Consider the following 11789-nt stretch of genomic DNA (forward strand, 5'->3'; position numbering starts at 1 on the left):
GGCGCTCGTTACGCCAGCGCTCCTACAGTAAATATTTGTGTTTGCTCAACCGGCTGTAATGGTGGACGACTGAAAGAGAAAAGCGGAGAGACTAAATCTCAAAAATCCTGTCCCGGGTAAAGCACTATTGTTCGTGGCTCGGAAATAAACACCAGCGAATATGGATGAACTCAAGCATCAAGTTATGATAAACCAGTTCGTCCTGACAGCTGGATGTGCCGCAGACCAGGCGAAACAGCTTTTGCAAGCGGCACATTGGCAGTTTGAGGTGAGCGCAACGGACAGCACACTATGCATGCCTACGCCAGTGCATTGTTTATGTAATGCACTGTATACATTGTCGCGCGTCTAGTTGCCATTTCTAGGAATGACTATTAACAATGACCCAAACCAGTTTTATTTTCATCCTTGGGCATTTCAAATCTATTAATGTGTTTTATTTTTTTGATAAAAAGGCACTTAAATACACCCTTTAGTAGGCTATAACAATTGCGAAAAGCTCAACAAAGATAGACTACTATCCAATTAGAGTTTACTCCAGATTAAATACTATAATCCTTCCTCATGACACAGTGTACTAGCTTCCCTTGCTATTATGCAATGAAGATGACCACTGACAGATTACACTACAGCAGAGTGTATCAATGTTGAGCTTTCGTTTCAGCTCGCTAAAAATAAGTGAAACCCCATCAGTTCCCCGGTAGGCTATAGCGTGATATGAACAATGTTTAAATATTACTAAACAGCATGTGAAGTAATGTTGTGTTATGATCTCTCACTCACAGACAGCCCTTAGTGCCTTCTTTCAAGAGACAAATATACCCTACGGTCACCATCATCAAATGGTGAGTAAGAAAGCCGCCATCTCTGTTAATAAGTGTTTACTTTAATGAATTTAACTTTTTTTCTGTTGCACGTGTTTGTTATGCTAATATACGAGCTCAGTTTATATCGTGGCTGCAACAATAACAATGTAAAGCTGTAGCCATAGTGTCGGCCATGTTGCGGAGAGACGGGGCTTCCAGAAATAAACACACACACTGACACACACAGGCGCTGTGTGTTCACTGTTATTACTGTAGTGTGCCGAGGTAGGCAGTATTTCTTTGTTGCAGCATAACTGAAATGAAATAATGGCCGCAAGGTTAAAGTATCACGGATGTGGGATTTCATCGGTCAAGCAAAAATCAGTGTCTTCTTGAATAGGGCTAGTGTTTAACTCCTTTATTAAAAGGGAACATATGATATGTGCATCATGATGATGGAGTTCTGGAATATCCTACTGTCACTAAAAAACCTTGAAATATTAACACTAAAGTCCCAATACACTAATACAACAAGATCCTATTAGTAAATGTTTAGTTTACTGTTCATTGTTCATGTTAGCTGGACTGGTGTCCATTAAATAATGTTAATATATACAGCTTTTGATTTTAATAATGTGTTAGTGAATTATGAAATTAACTTGAACTTAGGGGCAGCTTACACGAAACAAAAAACGGAAAACTTTTTGGCCGTTCATTTACATGACAACAGTGTTTTGGGGGCCTGCAAACACAAACTTTTGAAAATGGGATTCAATTCAATTCAATTCACATTTATTTGTATAGTGCTTTTCACAATACATATTGTTTTAAAGCAGCTTTACAGTAAATGCATGTCTACATTACAATTTAGAGTGTTCTGTTATCAGAGGTGACTGTGTCCAAGTTATGTATTTCAGAAATGTGATTCAAAGTGATAGTTTTTGAAAACTACACCATTACCGTTATCATCTCCATTTAAACTACAAATACTTGTATTTGTGAAAACGATGACATCATGCGCATGAGTATAGAGAGCCTAAGTCCCTCCCCTTCCGGTCGACCACCATGGGACCTTATTTCGGAAAAATATTGTATGGGAGTCAATGGCGAGAGACAACAAATATTTTGATCTCGTTTGAATTGTGCCCTGATTTACACATAATGTTTGTCAATTTAAAAGATACATTTTAAAGTCAAGAAAGTCGCAGCTTGATGTAAAACTGCTGAGGTATAAGACTGTGAAAATACGTAATTACAAAGACTACAAACCCAGAAGGCGCACATGCAACGACGTCATACCTTTTCTCTCAATGAATGAAGCTAACTTTACTGAAGCTAACGTCTGTCATTTTTTCTATAGTCTTACATTATAATCGTAACGTTACGCCGTCATGCCCGAGTGTTTTGAGCCAGAATACACACATACGAGCAACGGATCTTGTGACGTACATAGTGCGAGACGAGAGATGTAGTTCATTGAGCGATTTTCACATAAAACTAAACGTTACTCTTCTGTTTTATGACAAACTGCGACTTTCTTGACTTTCATAATTACATTTTAAATTGACAAACATCATATGTGTAGTTCAGGGCACAGTTCAGACGGAATAAAAAGATAAGTTATCTCTCGCCATTGACTTCCATACATATTTTTTCCGAAATAAGGTCCCATGAGCCGGAAGCGGAGGGGCGGGACTTAGGCTCTCTATTATGTGTTCAGTCTATATGCTAAAGTGTTTCTTTACAGAGTGACATCGCCAACTACTGGCTTGGCATGTATAATGCAACGATTTTAGTCGTTTTTGTGGATCTGTGTGAACAGGGATCGTTTGACAACATTGTCGTCCGTAGGGGCTACGCCAAAAATGCAAGGGAAAAACTGTTCCGTTTTTAGTACAACGTTGTCGTGTAAACCTACCTATAGTAATAGTAAATAGTAAACCTATAGTGAAGATACATTTTTCTAGTTATGCTTTGCTGTAAAATATTTAATCTAGTAAATAATGTTCTTGTGTAGATCAAAACATGCTTGCAAGTCAGAAATGTTCGAATTGTGAGTGAATCGTTCTTTTGGGTCAGTTATTTTTAATGGCAGTCAGGCTGGTTCATAAAAATAATAATAATTATTATGTAATTAAAATTTGACAATCTTTGATGTTCAGTTACATATTACACATCAGTACACAATGTTGTGCAATATTTCAGATATCAGTTGACCCCATGTTTGTTTGAGGTTTATTGATGTGAGAATACAAAAGTACCTATGGATCATTGCTTGAGACTGAACGCAGGATACTTTGTCCACTGCCTCATAATTTAAATAGATCCAGGTGAAAACACAAGAATCAGAGGTGTGATTTTTGTGGCATGGCTACCAACACTTACTAATGTTATTAGTTATGCTCTCCTAATCAAGTTTGCGCCACAATTTCCCTTGCGCTGGCACACTAATTTTGATTGAAAGTGAAGTTATAAGTGTATTAAAAAATACTTGTGTGCTTACGTCACAGAGTGTTCTTTTATGTTGGTTTGGTCCTGCAGTCTTGTTTGGAGGGGTCCTAAGTAAACAGGATTTCAGAATTGGTTGTTGAAAATCAATCACTGATGTTGACTGTAGTCTTAACATAAAATCATTTACTCAACATGAGAGTGAGGTTTTTTTTTTTTTTTTTTGCATGAACTAGGCTACTCATTCAAGCGTTTATTTTAAAGCACAACATCACAGCCGCAATTAAAGTTGACCACATGTTCATGCCTCCCTGAAGCTTAACATCTGAATGCATTGCTGTTCATTCATTTTACTAATAAACGTTAATTATTAGGAAGTGATTGTTGTGAATGGGCAAGTCGTCAAGGGCTGAGGTCATGCTCTGGACAGATGTAATGTTAGATGTTTGTCTCCTAGAGTGACCCTGTGGGTGTAGTCCTACAGTAATTGCTGACCACGTTAACTCATAACTCACATGCTGAGCCCAATACTCAAAAAAGAAATTTGGATGTCACACTGAAAAACTTAATTATCTGGGTTTTGAAACACAAAAAAGTAGCCTAATTCACAGTAAAATTCACTCTGTTATTAGAAAGGACAAAAACAGTATGAATATTATATAAATAAAAGGATTTATTGCTTATGATTAATAGTGACTTGTAATGTATGTCTTTTTGTTACCATATTATATTGCAAAAGACATTTTTTCTTATTACAGCATGCAGGGCAGTAGTGCCATTGCAGGGGATGCGACTTAATCAAATATTTAGTGTTTTTTTCAATTGAAGATTCTAATTTAATTTAGGTCATCAATTATTAAACAAAGATATAGATCTGTTCTATTGATTTCTATAATCGAGTAAAATATATTTGAAATCAAACATAAGCAGAATGTATGGTTCATTACCAAAGGACATAAATGTAAAAATCCACATTTTGACAAATAACGTTTTCCCAAGGAATTTTGTTAGTGAAGCTCTGACCATGCAGTCAACTCCAGTAATTAAAACAGGATTTAACACACAAAGAGTAGAAAAGGCTCTTTTCCTGGCATTGGGGCTGAGAGGGAGGGGTACAAGTTCTGGTAACTTTTACTGTTGTTTGTTACTGGGTGTGACCTAAGAAAGAATAGGCAATATTAAAATGTTTAGATACAATCTGCAGTGTAGACAGAGTTGAGAAAAGGTTAGAGTAATGACGAGTTTATGGCAGTTAACAGACAGTTTGATTAAAATGATCATGGAGCGAAGCTCCTTATCTTGATGACCTTACAGTCATGTTGCCAATGAAAGAGAGCAGATGTTCTCTCTTTTGGAGGCTGTGAATTGGGGAAGTGGGATAATCAGACCTTGTGAAACATTATAAAGAAAAAAATTAAGAAGTTTTTTTATTTGTTTTTTATGCTGGAATGTCAAAAGTCAATGTATGCAAAGTATTTCACTCTGAGACCATGATTCTGTTTGAACTGAAGCATCTGGCATTTCTTGCTTTGTGTTATTAGGGTGCCAGAGAGAGTCAACCACATAAACCACATTTACAGGCATTGTTTCCCAGCATGCATTGCAAATGTGCGAACAAGAAGTAACTTGTCATGCACATGTCAAACCAAGACATCAAGGTTTGGAAGGTTAGCAACCCATGGCCAAAATTACCCCTGCTGGTAGAGGCCGCTCCATAGAGGATTCCATTCCCCTGAATCAAAACCTCTAAAAACACATGCTATGCTAGCTTTTCTTTTCTTTTTTCTTGTGTGCTAGCATGCTCTTGAAACTTATCACTGCGGAACTCCACCCCCGCATCTATAGCATTAGCGGCTGAAGTATAATATCATTGGAATGAATTGCAAAAGAATTTTTTTCTAGCTGATGAATGATAAAGACAACCAATCAGAATCCACCTGATTTTAAAGATAATGTGTGTTTAAAGCGACAGACGACATAACATCACATGCAAGCTTAAAATTAACTGTAATTTATCGTTGTTGGTGTGGACGTGGAGTTATCATTATAGTTATTTTTACATTCTTGGTGTGAACAGGCCATTAAAGTATAGAGTATTTTGTCATAGTTATAGTACAAACATCCATGCCTTTCTGTTTCATGTATTTCTGTTCACATACATACTCCAGGACAAACAGTTTAAAGCACGACATGAAAATTCACAATCCAATTAACATAGAACCAAGTCCCAGTACATTTTTATTTTTCAATAAGCTGTTTGATAAACGCTCGGATGTACATCAAAATACGGAAGAAAGAATCTGTCGCTACTTCTGTTCATCATGCTGAAAAAAGAATGTCATAACTCTCCATGATGTCTTTCAGTTGGATGCCTTTTAAACTGCTCTGATTGAACAACTTTAGCTGTTTTACGATGCACATAACTTGGCAGAGGACACTGCAGCCAGCATTGGCCAGTCGTGTCCTTGATTTGAGTATACAGTAAGTGTTACGTCTTGTTTTCACCATAAAAACCATCCATATTCAGACAATATTTGTCTATTTTTGTTTTGGCTCTGAAATCCCTCTGTACTGTGCCAACACTCAGGTTAATAATCAAGCCTCAAACGGAGAGATCATTTGCTCACATATGTGCAAACACTTGAACAGACGCACACACACGATAATAGAGTGCAGAGATCAGGAAAAACCTCTGCATCTCTGCAGTATGTGATTACAAATTACAGTTCTAAAAATCAAAGCAGCTCCTGAAGGCATTGTCCACACCTCCCAGCGTCTCTCTTTCTCTCCGAGACTCACAGATATGCGTGCAGCAGATCAGGCAGTGCAGTTCTGTTGGAACAATGGAACACTGCAGTGAACCGTCAATTATCTCATTACAAACCTTATCCACATTCAATATTTGCACAAATATTGAAAGATATTTCATACGCCATCTGCTAACAATGTTATCACTTTCCATAATTCCAGTCATGTGTACATGCGTGAGGATGTAGTAGAACCTCCGAGCTACAGTGTATGCATGGAGCGGTGAATTCAGTTTCACTGGTTCAGTTCAAAGGAATTTGAAAGCTTTCCTTTGTTTTATGTTAAATATTTTAAGCTATTCCAGTGGAATGGAGGAGCGTTTTTCTCAAGCTCACGTGAAATCCGTAAACCCCCACCCCCACCCCACTGCTTGTTTCTGGATTGGAACAGTCTGGCTACTTGAACAATAGAAAGGGAAACATAATCGATGCTCTTCATTTATTTTTCCTGATGCCCATGCAATGTTTACGGATGCGCTTGGAATACCAAACACAATGTTTAATAATGTTTAACACATTTTTTTGCATTGGTTCATGTTGGAAATGGACACACAACACAATTATGTCCATTTTGGAGTCAAAACATTATTGATTCAAAACAATGTTTTTTTCCAAGTCCCACATTTGACCTGGATCATCGTCAATGTTTTATAGAGTCCAGCAGTTGGGTTCAGGAAGTAAAAATCCCATTCATTTAACAATAATTTATAAATCTAAAGCTACGAGTTTGTTAATCGATGGTATATGCTGTGGTATATATCCATGTGGTCCTGTTTGGTATCACAAATTGACATGTCTAGAAATGTAAACAAGCTTTAAACCAGCCAGCGGTCCCCACGAGGGAAATGGGTTAATAAACATACTAAATTATATTTTTTTGAAAATGTAAAAATGCAGAAAGTTTTCTGTGATGGGTAGGTTTAGGGGTAGGGTTAGTGTAAGGAGATAGAATATACAGTTTGTACAGTATAAAAACCATTAAGTCTATGGAGAGTCCCCACAAAGATAGTGAACCAGACATGTGTGTGTGTGTGTGTGTGTGCGCGCTTTGGTGTGCATAAATGTATGAATTATATGGACTCCTTATATAAATGTGCGGAAATGTATGAATTATATGGACTCCTTATATCATTTGGTTATTAGGTGTCCTTCTGGAGTCTCTAATTGTCCTTTTTTGGAAAGACACCCATATATATCTTGAAAAAAGCTTGCAGAAATGATAGTTTACTTTGCTGGATATAGCAAATGATTATATTTTTCTATCGTGTTTAATTCAATTGTTACTAACGATGCTTAATGGGATTGTAGTTATTTCTGTCACTGAAGCAGTGTTGTACCTTTGTCATTTTCACCGATTTTCAAAGTTTCAAAGAAATTTCAAAGTTTGTATTGTTTTGATTCACCTTGTAGCTGGTTGGTTTGGTTCATGGTTATAACTCTTTATGGGAAAAATACTTTCAGAACCAAGGTTGCTAAAATATTTAGCTGGCACTATTGCTCTCTATTGGTCTTGTTTTAAAAAGAAACCACTCAAACACCTTATTATTTCAATGTTAAAAACTTTTTTTTGATTGACTTTAATATTTAGAGAGAAAAATAGCCTATGTAGGTTGTTTGTTAGTGGATTTCTCTAAAAAAAAAAAAAAAAAAAGTTTTAACATGTGGGTCTGTACAAAAAAATATGTTGAAAACCAGAAAAAGTAGTGCTAATTTTCTCCCAGGACATAATCCTTTAAGTTTACGTACATTTCTTTTAACCCTAAAACAAATCACAATGCAATGCACAATTTAAAATACCTGTAAAAAAAAAATATCGTATTTCTATCTAAACATTCTTAGAATTCCAACCTCGGAATTTTAACTGCAACATCGGCTCATCTAATGGCGTGAGTTTGAGGCTGGCCTGTCTTTTTGTCCAACCAGTGAAAGACAAGGGGTGTGTTTAGAAGCCGGTTTGAAAACATATTCTTACAGTTCTGTTGGTAACACACAGCTTTAACAGTGTCCCGAAACAGACAAAAACAGTTAAACATTCACTAGGTTTCCAAGTAAATGAAGTGTAACAAACAAAAAATGCAGTGTAACAAAGTGGACTGGGCTGTGCACCACAGGTTCTGTTTTTCTACGCCAACTCTGACCTCATTTCTCATCAACAGATCTGTCCTCACAACCAAAATATTTCCACAGCAACCCAGCTGTTGACCAGAGCGTGTTTGTTATGTACACTGCATCTCTTGTCGATGTTTCTGAATTATGGAGGATCTGCAGATGCATCTGCTCTCGGTTTGACGGCCGTGTTAAGCCACTGACCTTCTCCACATCTGCAGCAGCTGTCCTGACGGCTGATGCATTATTAGATGCCATTTTGTGTGACTCTCAAAAACGCCCCCTCAGTGCCATTTGAAGCCTAGTAACAGCTTCATAGCTTTTTTTTATCCCTCAGACTTCCTGTTGTAAACACTTTTGTGAATTAAAGCCATCTAGGGACACTGAAGTCCATTTGAGACTTTTGACCAGCCACAATAGGGTGATTGTGGTTTTTGGCGAGATATCCTTACTGATGGGTCAATAAAAACTGCAGACGGCAGGATTCAAGGTTGCTGACAGGATGGGACACCGATACGGATTTGATCGCAGCAGTAAGACAATATGGGCATGTTTCTCATACGGTACCTGTGCAAGGGCACATCAGGAAGTATCCCAATGAAACGCTGTCCATTCATTTAGCTTTCATTCACAAAAATCTCTAGATTTCCCCCCACATATTAGTCCTAATTCAACCCACAGACTACTCATGTGCGCATTTGTGGCAGCCTTTGAAATGTTGTTTATTCTGGTGATGTTGCTCTCCCGCCAAAAACATTGCAGGATGGCGGGGGTGCTCTCATGAGGCCTATTGTGTACCTCTGTAAATGTGAGTTTTGCTGTGGACAGAGGACAGCGAGTTTAGATAGGACAATGGGAAGGTCACCGAGGTAATGGAGTAGCCGAACATCACACAGAGGAAGGCAGAGCGGGTGATGCCTGGGCATAGATGAGAAACAGGAAGTAGAACTGTTCGAAGAGCACCAATCAGCACAGGCAGCAAGAATGCGAAGGAAGGGAGGGAATGTCGGGATGATCTGCTGGGACACCTTAGCAGAATTGAATTTTGCCACTGATCTGTCCTTCAGTCTGAAAAAAGGAAAGTCATTTTAGAGGTGGAGCAAGATCTTGGTTAACTGATTTAATTTGATTAAAGTGTATGAAGTAAAATAAAAAATATATACACACCTGTTCAAAAGTTTGAGGTCAGCAAGATGAATAAATACGTTTTATTTTCATGATACATCAGAAATTATATTAAAGAAATGTATGAAAAAAGATTTGTATCTCAAAATGTATCACAAAAACGTTAAGCAGCACAAATGTTTTTAGCATTGATAATAATAAGAAATGTTTCTTGAGCAACAAATCAGATTTCGGAAGAATCATGTGACTGAAGACTGGAGTAATGGCTGCTGAAAATTCAGCTTTGCATCAAAGGAATAAATTATATATTTAAAATATATTCAAACTGTTACTGTACAATCTGTTACACTTTATTTTGATGGTACCCTTTGAACATTCTGTTGACTATAAGTAACGTTTTACTTATGAGTCAACTAGAGTCATTTGAGTATTATTAGACTGTCTGCTTAATATCTGTTTATTTTGATTGTCCCCCAACAGATGTTCTACTGACTATAAGTTTCTTTGCAAGTACATGTCAACTTGTTCTAACCCTAACACTACCAGTCTACTAATACTCTACTAACACTCTAATAAGAGTTAGTAGACATGTAGGTGCAGCGTTACTTCTAGTTAACAGAATGTGTAAAAGGGACCATCAAAATAAAGTGTTACCGTACAATCTTGCCGACCCCAAACTTTACAACAATAGTGTAAGTTTTGTGCAATTATGTGCATTATCAAAGAACACATTTGTGATTCTTTCTTCATCCGTTTGTTTTCAGATGTGCACTCCTGCCAACACACCCGCGACGCCACCAAACTTCCCAGACGCCCTCACCATGTTCTCGCGACTCAAAGCCTCAGAAAGCTTCAACAGCAGCAGCAGTCCCAGCATGGCCACCTCGCCCCCTCCACCTCCGGTCAGCTGGGGCATGACCCCACCCGTGCCCAACCAGCAGGGCTTATGGACTCAGGGGCCTTCCCCGCAACAGGCCCACCCGCCCCCAGGCTGGCCCTCGGCTGTCAACCAGCAAGCGGCAACTGAACAGAAGGCCAGCGTCGCCATGGAGGCCGAGAGATGAGGGCCTGGACTACACGGCCCACGGGAGGGGAGCGAGGGTCAGGGGCACTGGTTTTTCTCTCTCACTCACCAAACATGGAGAGGAAGAGAGCGCAACCAAGAATAACCAAGCAACATGGACATTTACAGAAGAGGAGCGAAAGCCAACACAAAGGTAATAAGAAAAATAAAGAAACAAGCGCACATTGTATTACTAAGAAAGAAAGCAACTGAATTTTTTTTTTCTATAATAAAAAAGTAGTTTAACATATATGGGACTATGATCATTGCGCCCTTGGATTATTTCTGGTATTTTCTCAAAGATGGACGTCTAGCATCTGAGGCAGCAACTTTTCTCACGTTTTACTTTTTATCCTTTTATCTGATGTTCTTTATGCAAGACGTTGCATGTGGATTAGCGATCTGTTTTTGCGGTTTTTAACTAACTAGTAATGCAAGCGTTCATGTGTACAGTGTGTGAGACTTACACACTTAAACATTGTGTATCGGACTTACATTTTCTCTTTCCCCGTTGGATAATGGGACTTTTTTCGTACCTCACTGGTCATCTGACTCTACTCAACCAATCAGGGAATCTCACTAGTTGAACACACTTTTTTCGAACTCGAAACGGATTTTCCATGATGCTTTGCTTTGTCCATTATGCAGTAACTCATTGATGTCCTCAAAGATTGTAAAGATTGGTCTGAAAATTTATTCTGAAAGATCTGGATATTTTATACTCATGGTTCACAGTTTTATTTAAATCTGTTTTTGGGGGAGCTGGTTAGCTGGTTTAGGTGTGTTGTTTCTTAGTTGGGGAGAGTAAATCCATGCCGCTAAAGCTACATTAAAACAGACTACTATACAACATGTTTGTAAGCAGATTTGCCACTTTGCATGATGCATTCATATGTATATCATATTTTGTAGTTTCTTGCTTTTTGGGGGAATTCTACATGAACGCTTTTCGGGAATTCTGTCTCATTAACAGTTATAGAAAAATTATCTCCTATTCAAGTTGTAATCCTGGCCCCATCTTCTTTTGTATTTCTATTTATGTAAAAAATAGTTTAATTTCTTATTGGATGAAAACAATCATTATCAAGAAGCAGTCAGTAACCTATTTTATAAATTCATTTGTTTTATTTTACATTTGCACCAATTTCTGATCAAACTTTTCTTTTGGGGTCACTTGTTCCCAAATGGTTTTCCATGTATGTTTTCCCCCGTTTGACTGTATTGATACCATTCCCACAATATTTGTGGACTACCTGATAATTAACTTATCATTGTTTGTGTTCCTGAATAAATATTGTATGTCCTATGGTGTGACTTCCGTTCCTGGATTGATTGTCCATTGTTTGTTGTTGTGATACTCTGATTGTACAGGTCAGTTTATAAGAAGGTTTAATATAAATATTACTTAAAGGGCACCTATTATGCAAAATTAAT

At 37.8% G+C, this 11789-nt stretch overlaps 1 protein-coding gene across 1 annotated transcript; it reads left to right on the plus strand.

The window, feature by feature from the left end:
- ubald1a (UBA-like domain containing 1a) lies at window positions 1-11669 on the plus strand. Its single transcript, XM_079850495.1, has 3 exons — window positions 1-268; window positions 786-845; window positions 10057-11669. The coding sequence occupies exons 1-3, from the start codon at window positions 161-163 to the stop codon at window positions 10354-10356; spliced, it is 468 nt and encodes a 155-aa protein (XP_079706621.1). The 5' UTR covers window positions 1-160; the 3' UTR covers window positions 10357-11669.
- Window positions 11670-11789: the final 120 nt, after the last annotated feature.

This window comes from Squalius cephalus (assembly GCF_949319135.1).
Source record: "Squalius cephalus genome assembly, chromosome: 19".
NCBI classification, from domain to species: domain Eukaryota; kingdom Metazoa; phylum Chordata; class Actinopteri; order Cypriniformes; family Leuciscidae; genus Squalius; species Squalius cephalus.

Coding starts and splice junctions, on each gene's coding strand:
- ubald1a (XM_079850495.1), top strand. CDS start 161: ATGGATGAACTCAAGCATCAAGTTATGATAAACCAGTTCGTCCTGACA. Junction 269..785: donor CGGCACATTGGCAGTTTGAG/GTGAGCGCAACG, acceptor TCTCACTCACAG/ACAGCCCTTAGTGCCTTCTT. Junction 846..10,056: donor ACGGTCACCATCATCAAATG/GTGAGTAAGAAA, acceptor GTTTGTTTTCAG/ATGTGCACTCCTGCCAACAC.